We start from the raw sequence: 12,172 nt of genomic DNA on the forward strand, positions 1-12,172 counted from the left end.
CCTCCAGAAGGGCAAGGGGAAAAGAATGTATTGCTTTAAGCCATTAAGTTTGTGATAATTTGCTTCAGCAGCCATAGGAATCTGATACACATGCAGAAGATGAGGGGGTGGCTCCCTCTGGCTACCTATCCCCCTCACAATCCTCCTAAAATCATTCCCTGGTCTTAGGGTCCTCATCAAGCCCAGTTAGGATGGAGGTCAGAAGATGGCTCATACCTGGGAGCAAATGCCCTGGTAAAACACTACTGATGCTTGGAGGGAAGGACCAGGCCAGAGGGGGCTACAAAACCCACACAAGCACCTCTCAAGGGGCCTCTCTGACTGCTCCAAACAAAGGCTGATGGCAGGCTCCAACTTGCTTCTTAATATAAGTTTCACACTCTCCCTCTTTCCTTTTCCTTATTTTAATGCATCATACCCATGTCTGGACTATCTGTTGAGGGACGCGCAACATAGTGACATACAAAAAGCCCCAGCTGGGAGGTTTGGAAACCTGGATGCTAATCTAGGATCTACCTCAGATTTGAAGTGGGGTGAAGCATATTGGCCACCTCTGAGCCTCTTTCCCGGTCCATACAAGGGGATAGGGCTGGTTTGTTGATAAGGCCCCAGGCAGCTGGCAATCTCATTCCCTGGTTCTAAGCACCTCCTTTACTGTCATCAGCTTTCCTGACCTACTGGAGCTGCAGAAGGCAGGGGTGGACAAGGTGCCTGCGGAAAGATCAACCACATCAGAACCCCACCACCTGGCTCTGGGAGGACAGTTTGCTTGTTCTCTGCTGCCCCCTGCTGGCCTCGCAAAAACAATGCGCTCCAGCTAGATCCCTGGGAAAGCTGACCTCCAGAGATCACCCCTGCATCCCCCTGCCCAGACCTGGCCAACCAGGACCTTCCTCAAGGCCAGTTTTCAGAGCACAGAAGAAAGCCCATGAAGACACCGATGGGGAAGCTTCCCAGGTGTATTCTGCATCCCACTTCCTCTGCACTAGTAAGGTGGGGTGTGAGATGCAGTAATTTCTCTGAAAACTGGTACTATTGTCCCATTCTCTGACTTTGGATGACAGTAACATAGGATAAGTGGCCCCTGTATATTCTCTCTCTCTCTCTCTCTCTCTCTCTCTCTCTCTCTCTCTCTCTCTCTCTCTCCTGGATCCCTCCCACCATAGTCTACAGATGTCTTGACCCCCCAACCCTCTTCTTCCTTGGGAAAACTATTCTAGGGCATCAGAAAGAGAACTGTCAACCCAGGTGGGGTCAAACAAGACCAAGCAGGGTCCTGGAACGCATTTGGGCATTAGTTTTGCTGTGAGACCTGTGGGCCACACCCTGACCAATAAGGTGGTATTCAAACTGTCCCCAGGAGAAAGGGCAGCAGTGGGAATGTGGTACATACAAAATGGACAGAGCAGGGAAAGCTGGGAATTCTGCCGGTCATAGTGACTGGTCAGTCCTCAGATAGCATCCCGTGCCAGGTTCCTCTCTGCTTCTGAGCCACCTGGAGCCTCCAGACACCATCCGGGCCTCTCCCAGGGCAGTGCTACCAGGAAGGAGCAGACAAAGTTTCCCTTGCTGCACACCCCCTCCCGCCCACGTGTCCTGTTCCACCTTCTCCATCTCAGGGGACTCTCAATGACCTCAGGATACTCCTCCTTTGCTGCTTCTGAAGATCATAAAGTCCCCTTCCTCTGACCTCCCCTAAAACCGCCTCCTCCCACCTGGTTCCTTCATAATAGGCCTGGCTGTCTCACCAAGCACCAATCCAAAGTCAACCAATAACGAACCTCCCTTTTCTCCAAGACAGGGAGGGCTTCAACTTTAAACCTCTAGCACCACAAAAGAAAAGAAGAATGAAAGAAATAGTAAAGCACCTCCAGACTAAAGTACACACTGCCTCTCCGATGCTAGGAGCATCCTCGTTCTGGTGGCACAAGGGGTCAAGGAATTGGAACCTCAGAAGAAGAAATGCAATCAAAGTCCCACGGGCCCTGCAGAGAAACTTACTTAACAAGGCCATAATCATGTAAATGCCGTTTATTGATTTTCAATCTGTGGACAAAGCACAGAAGACCATTTTGGTTACAGAACACAAGACAAGTGTCAACAACCAGGATGATGGAAAAGTAAAGTACCTTGAACTTCAGGAAGCAGGAGGAGGTGGGGGTGGGGGAGAAGGAAGGAAAGGGTCCCCACATTGCCATCTTCATCCTACACAGGAGTCACCAGATGGACTAAAGTCCATGAAATTCTGGGGAGCTCTAGATATAATACACAGTTACACAAAGAGAACCAAAAAGAAATCCCAAAATATATAAGCATCAAAAATGGGGAGAAAGAGAGGAAAAGGCTGAGAAACTGCCAAAGCATGGCATCTTCATATTTCATTAACACGGGGTCAAATGATGCAGAGAGAAGCTGTAAGACAAATGTATTATTTGGAGATAGAGAAAACGACCCGAAGAATAAAAACAGAACCAATTAAAGCAGCGACATCTGAGCTAAAGGGATAGGAAGGAAATTTCACTTTTATTCATAAGTTCTTCTATCTCTTTTGATTTTTTTAAACCATGGACATGCATGACTTTGATTTTTAAAAAATAATAATTGTAGCGCAGCATGGTGAAAACTCGCCTATAATCCCAGCTACTTGGGATGCAGAGGCAGAAGTATCACAAGTTCCAGGCCAACCTCTGCAACTTAGCATGACCCTGTCTCAAAATAAAAATAAAAAGGGTTGGGGATGTGGCTCAGTAGTACCACGAAAATAAACAAAAACTCTGTGTTGGGGCTGAAGTGGGGGGGGGGGGTATCCGGCCTGGTGAAGTTTCATCTGGGGATGGAACTCAGGCCCTCAATATTGCAAAGCATGCACTCCACCACCGAGCTACATTCCCAGACCTCAAAAAATAATTTTAAAATTTAAAAGGGAAACCAAAACCTTGGTCAGTTGAACCAGAAATGATCAGGCCATCTTCTCCCTGCCTGGGTGCCCTGCAGGCTGCAGGACAGAGGGGTCAGTGAAGCGGCCAAAGCTCTTGAGACGGGAAAGGTTTGGGGGTCCCCACCCCACAGCACAGGCAGCCTAGCCCAGCATGCTCTTGCAGCGCAGCCGCTCTTCCTCCTCCTTCTCCGCCATGCGGCTCTCCAGCAGCCTCAGCTCCCTATGCACCGCCTTGCGCAAGGACGGCTCCAGCTCCAGCACTTTCTCCAGGTCCGCCTTGGCCTCGGCGGCGTTCCACACCTCCGCGTGAGCCCGGGCGCGCACGTAGTAGGCCTTCGCGATGCCTGAGGGGAGGATCGCGCTGCACTCAGCTGCCGGGTTTGCAAAACCTGGCACCCCGCCCCCGCCCCAGCCCCTAGGTGCTTCCTATGCCTGTTTCTTCCTCTGCGAAATCACCACAGTCCCGGCTCCTCTCCCTTGCATGGATTTTTCCAAAACCTGTAACTCATTTTATATTCAGAACTGTGTCTTCTTTTCCTGATAAAGTCTCCCCAAAACTGCAGAATCTGAAGGTCCTAACCTGACATTACCCCACACGGTGGCTATGGGGATGAGGAAGTAAGATAATTTTAAAAAGAGGACTTCGTGCCTGGTGCATGCGCTTTTGATGCTGTCACTGTTAACATTGTTCAAATACCTTCTTCACAAATATTGCCATGTCACCGCACCCCGGGTACTAGTGTGGCTTTGTTACCTTTCTATAGATTGATTGCCTGCTTCTTTAAAAAGCCTGATGACTACTCCACAAAATCACTAGTAAGTCGGATGAGCTAGTGGAGTGTGCGCACTTTAAAATACTTCCCACGGTGAGCCTCCCCCCCCCCCATACCTTCCTTGCATGTTTGGGGAAACCCTGCTAGGTGGAGACAAATTTGAGGCTTCAAAGGCATGGGGAGAGAAGTCCACAAAGGTCTTTGCAGGTGGCCCTGGGCCCCTGGGCCGGACACCCCTCCACCTGTTGGGACGCCCCGCCCTGTGACCCGCACCTGGGTGATGGCGGAGGATGTCGCTGGTGTGCTCCAGCACCTCGTAGTACTCCTCCTTCTTCAGCAGACACTGGCAGTAGTTGAGGATCAAGGTGTTGATCATCTTTTCCAGTTTCAGCCACTGCACATCCCAGGGCTTCTCCTGCCCAGTGCAGAAAATCAGCCTTGAGCTTGGGCAGCCAAAGGACCCCCCTCCTCCCCAATCCACCGAGGCCAGGGCAGGACTATTCCTCCAGAGCCAACCCCACCTCCCGCCCTAGAGGGCAGCCTCCCACCTTGGTCTGCAGGTTCCGCAGGCATACGATAGCTTCCTGGTACTTGGAGGAAGCATCCTCATAGCGGCCAAGCTTGAAGAGCCTGTTTCCTTCTCCGTGGAGGATGGGCACTGCCTGCATCTTCTCCTGGTTGTTCAAGTTCCATGTCTCCCGCTGGTACTCGCTCGGGGCCTCAACCTGGCCCAAGAACTGCAGGTGAGTGAGGCAGGGAGCCCAGGAGCCCGAACCTCAGCAGACACCAGGGAAGGTGGACCCAGCAAGGCCCCCTGAAGTCAGCTCTGTACTGACCACAGTGTCATGTACTAGAAGGATCATGCTTGCTGGTCAGAAACACATGCACAGGGGAAGGAAGCAACAAGGCCCAGGGCCCTGCCCTAAATCAATACTCTGTGCAAATTAGGAAAAGGTACATCTTCATCAGGACACTTTACTCCCAATATTCAGAACTGTCATGGATACTCATTGCATTACAAAATACATTGCATTAGCTTATTGCCATCTGCTGGAAAGTTGTCATTATAAAAATACAAATGTGCAATGTCTACAAGGAGCACCTTAGAGGAGATGTCCTTGTGCTCTGCAACTGTTTGAGCAAGCCTGTTAAGGCCTGTGTTTGCCACAATTCTCTCTTTTATTTTTATTTGCCCATGTAGCCCTGAGACTGAGCCTCAGCTTGACCATAAGCTGATTCCTGGCCTGGCCTTGACCTAACCCTGATCCTCCCCCACAGCCCCACAAACATGTGCCATCAATCACTCTGAGGTGTGGATGGGAGGGTGTGGATAGTTCCCTGTAGCCTCTCCCAGATTTTCCAAGAACCAAGCCTGAGCCCACAAACCACAGGGATCAGGCAGGAGGTTGTGATCCTAAACTTTTCAAAACAAAAATGGAAGTAGCAGAAAAATGCCTCTCCAATAAACATGAACCACATTTCTTTTAAGTTGGTTCCAAGTGGGCTTTTCTCTTGGGAAAAATAAATAAATAAATAAACCGGGATTTTTCTTTCTAAATTCCAATCCTTCTGAGGCCCTTGAACACTTTCTTGTTCTCTGGGGAGAAATAGGCCATATCAAGGCAAGTGGGGCTGGGGCTCCCCAGGATACCTCCTGTCGCCATTCCCCCTCTGGTACTGAGACAGCCCCCTCATCCTCCTGACCCCAGAGTCCCACCTGGAGCAGCTCGATCACAAATATCAGAGGCTGCGGCTCCTTCTGCAGCTCGTCCAGGTCCTCGTAGCCCAGCGTGTGGTAGGCAAACATGTTAGCCAGCCCACATGTGTGGACGTGCCACTCCGTGGGGTCCTTGCCCTCGGCTACCTGCCGCAGGCTCCGGGACAGGATGGGGTAGACCCCCGTGTGCTGTAGGAGAGACAGATGGGTAGCATCTGGATTATCTGCTGAGAGTTAGCTGGGGCACAAAGACCCCCTACTCCCTTCCCAGCAGAATCCACTGTCCCACTGTACCAATAACAACTGTTGTCAATGGTATGCCAGAAAAAAAAGCACTTTATTAACTTCAATTCTTAACATAATCCAAGGAGGGAGACATTGCTAATATCCCCATTCTACAGATAAGGAAACTAGAGCCCAGAGAGGTTCAACAATTTGCTCAAGGTCATACAACTAGCCAATGACAGAGCCAGAATTCCAAACTATCTCCCTAAGCCATGCCCTTAGCCTCAAGTAGCCTGTGATTGACTGTCACACATCTCTTCCTCAAGGAGACCCTGAGCTTCACAAGCCTATGACTCATAGGAAGGACAGTATACAGCAGTGGAGGGATCAGGGTCCCACTCCAAGAGGGCTGGCAGAGCAACCTGGAAGTTCTGCAGACCAGGAGTGAGCCCAGGTCACAGCACCTCCCTGAATCCCAGTTCCCTTGGTGCCCTGTGAAGTGCCAACACTTTACAGTTGTAGGGATTGTAGGGGGTGATACAGAATAAGTCTGGCTCATGGCAGCCACTGGGAGCCGGGGTGGCCATCTCAGGTAGAAGAGGGCTGGGGAATCAGCCTTGGAGCCCCAACTTCCCCAACTGTGCTTTCTGAGAACCCACGTCCCTGGCCAGATTCTGAAGTGGCCCAGCTCGGGCCCCCAAGCATAGTTCCAGCAACACTCAGCACTGGGAGAGGGAAGGGACAGAGGGCAGGGAGGTCACCTTCCCCACCCCCATCTGCCTGGATTAGCTCCTTTGTGAGCCACCGGCCAGATGGCAGCTGAGCCTGCAGGATTAAGGCTGGCCTGGTGGAGGGAGTGGCCCCAGGACTCACTTGCTGCAGGGAGCAGCAGCCACGACTCCCCAGACTTGTCCCACAGCATATTGAGCAGGAGCTCTGGACCAGGCTGTCCTGGTACTGGGCATGCCCCCTGACCAAGGCCTTGTCCTGCTGGACACCTGCCACCTGGAAGTACCAGGGCCCCTATACATCAACCAGTGGGCTGTGGGATGCTACCAGGAACAGAGAGAAATCCCAGGAAGGAGGATAAAGGCCAGGAAACATAGCCAAGTCTTGCAGTCTCTTGAGTCTCCTGGGCAGCACCTTGGAGAGAGCAAGGAAGGTGCCAATCTCTGCTCTGCCAGCCCTTGAGGCCTAACTTGCCAGGCTTCAGGCCAGCAGGGGCAGCACAGTCATACACAGGTCTGCATACAAGTATGCATGAACCCAGGCTCCAGCCCTTGGGACTGACTCAGCCCACTGGGGCAGCAACTGGAGACAGGGGAGCCCAGTGTCACCACCATTTTGGGGGCTTTAAGGCTGTTGTTGTTGTTGTTTGTTTGTTTGTTTTTAATATTTTTTTAGATGTTGATAGATCTTTTTTTTATTTTATTCATTTATTTATAGGTGATGCTGAGAATCGAACCCAGTGCCTTGTACATGCTAGGCAAGCGCTGTACCTCTGAGCCACAACCCCAGCCCGTCTGTTTTTGTTTTTTTAAATTAGTTTTCAATGATTAAACTTTGGGAGAGTCCACAGGCTTCTGCAGATTTCTGAACATGCCCTCAGACCACACTGGGCCACACTGGGCCCTGTCCCTTTGACATGGCAGCCATCCAGGTGGAGATGAGGAGCAGCTGCCCCCTGTAAATGGGGCCACCAAGGTTTCTGACCCCTCATGGAATTTGAATTTGCAACCCCAGGCCTCACAAGATTGGGCACCAGAAACAGATCTGCATGGAGACCAGTATCCTCCCCCTGGGAGAGGGAGGAATACATTTCAGAACAGAAAATCCCAGAACCCCTCACTGACCCTGTCCCTCTGATTTAGGGAAGGGAGGGAGGGTCAGAGACCTAAACTTTAAGGTCATCTGATGAGGACTGTCCAGGCAGAGGGCTCTGCAGAGAATGATGCATGTGACTGGTGGGGAAGGCCAGGTCTCCTTGGTCCTTTCTCAAACAGAACTGATTGTCACACTGGTTGCCTACTCCTCCTGGTATTTAGGTTCTTGGGCAGAGAGATGCCCACAGAGGAGAAGCACTGACTAAATGGAACACACCAGGCCTTCTCACATTTCCTGATGTGGATGCCACCCTTCCTTCCTTCCTTCCTTCCTAGGCCTGATGAACTCCAAGACCAGTTCAATGGCATCTTCTTAAAGAAATCCCCCCAAGACCCTAAAGCAGTTAGTTGTCCCTCTTTGTTGGCTTTAAAGCACTCTGCTCTCACTACTTACATTGTGACACTGGATGCCCCACATTATAATAGTCTAGATATCTGTTCCTCCAGAAATTGAGTTCCTTGAGGGCTGCGGACTTTGCCTGTTTCACTTCTAACACTCAGAAAAGTCAAGTCAGATGTCCAGTGGCAGTTTTCTAAGTGCATGGATGGATGGATGGATGGATGGTTGGAAAAAGAAAGAGAGAAATGGACAGATGAAGGTTTAATGATGGAAGATGAGACTATGAATGAATATTGGTTGAAGGGAAGAATGGATTAATTGAGGCCTGAGTAGGCAGATGGATGGATTGACAGACAAAATGTGGACATATGGGTCTATAAATAACCGTGGAAGTTATATATGGCTGCATGTGCCTGTGCGATCATGGTAACTGTGGGCTGGGAGGAGGAGATGTGGGGGGGCTATCAGGAAAACCAGCAATCACTCTGGTATAAAAGTGACCAGATTGTGAGAGGAGCAGTGCACTCATCTGACTGTTGATGTGGCCAAAAAAGCACAGACACCACAGAAAACCCAGAGCCATGCCCACAGGGCAGAAGCAACAGCAGCTTGTAGTTTTGCAAACAACAAATCAATCAACTAATTAAGAATTTATTGACAGCTCCATGCATGCAGCTCTTCTGCGCTATTAAACATGCATCCTGTGGGGAGGGGTTGTTGGTGACAAAGCCTGTCTAACATATGGCTTTAACTAAAGGTGCATATCCATTTAAAATTATATAAATTATATAATTTTATAATTTTAAATGGATATGCACCTTTAGTTCAGGCCATATGTTTTAAACTAACTGAAACTACAGAAAAAGCCAATTCTCTAAATTCTTAATGTGATAAAAATAAAATGCCTTTTAAAATTAGAAAGCATCCGGATGAATACAAAGGGACTGGTACCAAGACAAGACGCTCAAGTAATATTTGCTAAGTAATGAGTGACACGTTGGGTGGGATCACCTAGTGGTGGAGGATGGAATTGCAGCCTGACTCTAAGAATCAGGCACTTAAAAAAAAAAAAAAAAAAGAATCATGTACTGGACAAAGGAGTGAGGGATCACGGCCCCCACTTGGATCCTGTCCCTCAACTTGTTTGGCTCAGGTCACGTAACTTTCTCTGTCAACAGACTCCTTCCCTTTGTGAGTATATTGTGGATCTCATTTTTAGTAAAATGAAGGAGTTAGTGTTTAAAATCTTGTAACTCAAAATTATAGTCCCAGCTTTTCAACTGCCCTGTATGCACTCATATACATAGCATCATGGAATCTCCAAAAAAACCCTTTAACTTAGGCTTGTATTTACTTATAGATGAGGCAATAGAGTGGCAGAAGGGAGGAAGGACCTCCCCAGGCCACACAGCTAATAAAAGAACAGAGTTCAAGTGCAGGTTTATTTCTCTCCCAAATTACTCTTTCAAAAGGTCATTAGCCCCTGGTGAAATAATCTGTAGGCACATCCACCATCAATAGTGAACATCAAGGGGGAGCTTTTAATGGATGGATGAGGTTGTCAACTCCTGAGCCTACCCATCAATCTTAATGTCACAATAGGAGAAGCAGGCATGGTGTGCCTCTCAATGAGAGGTACACAGTACCATCCATGACATATCTTTGCAAAAACAAAGAACCTGAATCTTGTCCAGCCCTGTAGACCAAACTCCCAAATGAACAAAAGTATGGGGAATAGAGGAACATGTTAGACAATTCCATAGAAAAACAATGAGAAAACTCAGAATGTGAAACTTCTACAGAACAACTGACCTTGTTCCTCCAACAAATCCAAATCAAAATAAAATAAACTCCATAAATAACAAGAGATTTGGAAGACATATCAATAAACCACTACCTATGGACTTCGGATCCTAAGTGAACAAACCAAACTCATTCACTTATAAGAAATAAATGAGGAAAAAAATAAAACAGAAATTCTAAGCAACTGGAAATTAAATGACATGAAGGAATTATTCAAATTTTAAAAAGGATTTAATAATGACATTGTGGTTGTGTTTTTAAAATATCCTTGTATTTTAGAGATACACATCTCAATGTTTACAGATAAAATGAGCTGGTTCTGGAATTTGCTTTCACCATGTGGGATGAGGAAGGTAAGTGCCTCAGGGGTGGATAAAGCAGGACTGATTATGGGTTGATGGCATCAGGTGGTGGGGACTTGGAAATTCATTATGCTTTGGCTTTGACTTTTATGTGCAATCGTAAGCAATGTTTGTTTGTCTATGAGTTTTGCCATTTCCATATGGGCCACAGAACAAGGAGCCTAATTTCTAAGGATAATTTCTAAGGGTACCATAAATACAAAAACAAAACAAAACAAAAAAAGTTGGGATTTTTTTGGTTTTTTTTTTTTTTTGCAATGTTGGTAGGTCTGGGGAAGTGGGATAAAAAAGCAACCAATGGCCAAAAGTCTCCCGGATCTTAAAATGTTGTGCAAAAAGTAAGAACTGTAAAGTGGGTGGGCTCACTCCCAAAGGGCATAGCCTCCCACTCCCACACACCCTCAGCCAGTCATGGCCCTGGTTGTCACTGAAGGGCCTATTCTTTTGGTTGGAGATATCTTATTTCCAATGACAGGGAATGAGGATGTGGGATTTGCCTTGGAGAGTTTGGTTCCCACTCCCAACCTTCCTGAAATGCTACAGCTCTGCAAAGAAGCTGGATGAGCAGATGGGGGAGTGGGCCAACGTGGATTACTCACGATGGTGTCACACCAGAACTCTGCCACCTCGTTGATCCGCATGGACGTCAGCAGGGTTTCCCAGACTTCGAGCTTGAACATGTTCCCCATGATGATGTTCATGGGATGGCCCACCTGCTTGCTGTCATCTATCACCGTGCGCTCCTCGTCACATTTTGTGGTGCGGAAATGAAAGGTCACCTGGCCACCAAGAGAGTTGACCCTGGTCTGCACACCTCCCAAGTTCCAGAAGAAGCCCCCACTGCGGCAGACCCCCAGGGATGCCCTCAGAGGTCAGCTCACCCACACCTGATAAGTTGATAGGGCACCCCAGACAGCATGAGCCTCCTCCCCATCCGTTTCCTACCAGGGACAAGGAGTCCACATCTCTCTCCCAAAGGACCCCATTGTCTCTCTCTGCTGCTCTGCATGTCTGAAAGTCCCTCCTTAAATAAGTTCCGGGGGGGTCAAAGACACATCCCTCAGCCACCAGACATTTGGGGACAAACATCATGACCCCCAAGGGCCCTTTCTTCTCACTTAATACTTGGGACTCCAGAAAATTCCCCAAAGCCCCTCCTCTCAGCCCATACTAAACTTTAACCAGCAAAGTATTAAAAATGCCCTATAAATGGGTGCCAGCTCAGATGTCTGGGGTGGACCATTCCAGGATAGGCCCACCAGGCTGGTCTTGGGCAAAGTCGAAATCTGGTGGACGTGCGGTGTGCACAGCTGAAAAGAGGAAGGCTTCCATGGGGAGCCCCATTTGGTGGGAGTGGGGGACACTTACTCGGGATCCTGTGATAAAGTTTGGGAGCTCCCCTGTGCCCCCGTGCAGAATGGTCTTCTTGACCCCTTCCACATTCAGGAGCATGGTGGTGTCCATGGCTGCAGGTGGAAGGACATGCCCAGCCCAGGCTGAGATAATCTCATCCAAGGGGGAGGACACCTAAGCCGCTGAGACACTTGAGGATTTGCTGGGGGGGGGGGGGGAGGAGTCAGGGCTACTGTGGTCACTGCAGGCAACTTTCTTCTGCCCCATCTGTGACCCCTCACATTGATGAAAAGCCCCTGTCTGACACCCACCATTATTGTGTCAAGCTTTGGTTTTCTGCCATCTTAAGAAGGAAGAAGGGCAGCTAATCTCTCTTAAAGAAGGCAGAGGAGTAGAGAAACTAGCAGGAGAGGCCTGGAGGCAGCCAAAGGAGAAGAGGAAGGGAGGCCTACAGTCCCCTTTGCTCTGCCTGGTCCAGGGAGCCATGACCCTAGTCCTACACTCTAAGTCCCTTTGGACCCCAGGCAGGGGCACTGCTGCCTTTGATTCCACCACCCTGCCTCTTCCCTGTTTCCTCTTCCTCCTCTCCCCTTTATCTGTCCTCAGGAGGTGGAGATGTGGTCAGAGGGGAGAGATGCAGTTTTCTGGTTAAGCAAGAACTTGGAGTCTAAGAGACAGAGGCAGGTCTGGGAAAGGTGAGGTGTCTTCTGCAGCCGTTTTGTTCTGTTGGTTTGGGTTTCTTTTTTTTTCTTTTTTTTCTTTTTTTTTTTTTTTTTTG

The 12,172-nt window shown here is 48.9% G+C and overlaps 1 protein-coding gene across 1 annotated transcript; it reads right to left on the reverse strand.

The window, feature by feature from the left end:
• Positions 1–2,759: 2,759 nt before the first annotated feature.
• On the reverse strand, positions 2,760–11,597 carry Aipl1 (aryl hydrocarbon receptor interacting protein like 1). Its single transcript, XM_015505917.2, has 6 exons — positions 11,410–11,597; positions 10,641–10,820; positions 5,429–5,617; positions 4,260–4,436; positions 3,985–4,126; positions 2,760–3,282 (listed from the first exon to the last, which is right to left on the reverse strand). The coding sequence occupies exons 1-6, from the start codon at positions 11,503–11,505 to the stop codon at positions 3,080–3,082; spliced, it is 987 nt and encodes a 328-aa protein (XP_015361403.1). The 5' UTR covers positions 11,506–11,597; the 3' UTR covers positions 2,760–3,079.
• Between the last annotated feature and the right edge of the window lie 575 nt (positions 11,598–12,172).

Source organism: Marmota marmota, unplaced genomic scaffold, assembly GCF_001458135.2.
Source record: "Marmota marmota marmota unplaced genomic scaffold, marMar, whole genome shotgun sequence".
NCBI lineage: Eukaryota > Metazoa > Chordata > Mammalia > Rodentia > Sciuridae > Marmota > Marmota marmota.

Coding starts and splice junctions, on each gene's coding strand:
- Aipl1 (XM_015505917.2), bottom strand. CDS start 11,505: ATGGACACCACCATGCTCCTGAATGTGGAAGGGGTCAAGAAGACCATT. Junction 5,618..10,640: donor AGTTCTGGTGTGACACCATC/GTGAGTAATCCA, acceptor TCTCTCCTACAG/CACACGGGGGTCTACCCCAT. Junction 4,437..5,428: donor TTGTGATCGAGCTGCTCCAG/GTGGGACTCTGG, acceptor TTCTTGGGCCAG/GTTGAGGCCCCGAGCGAGTA.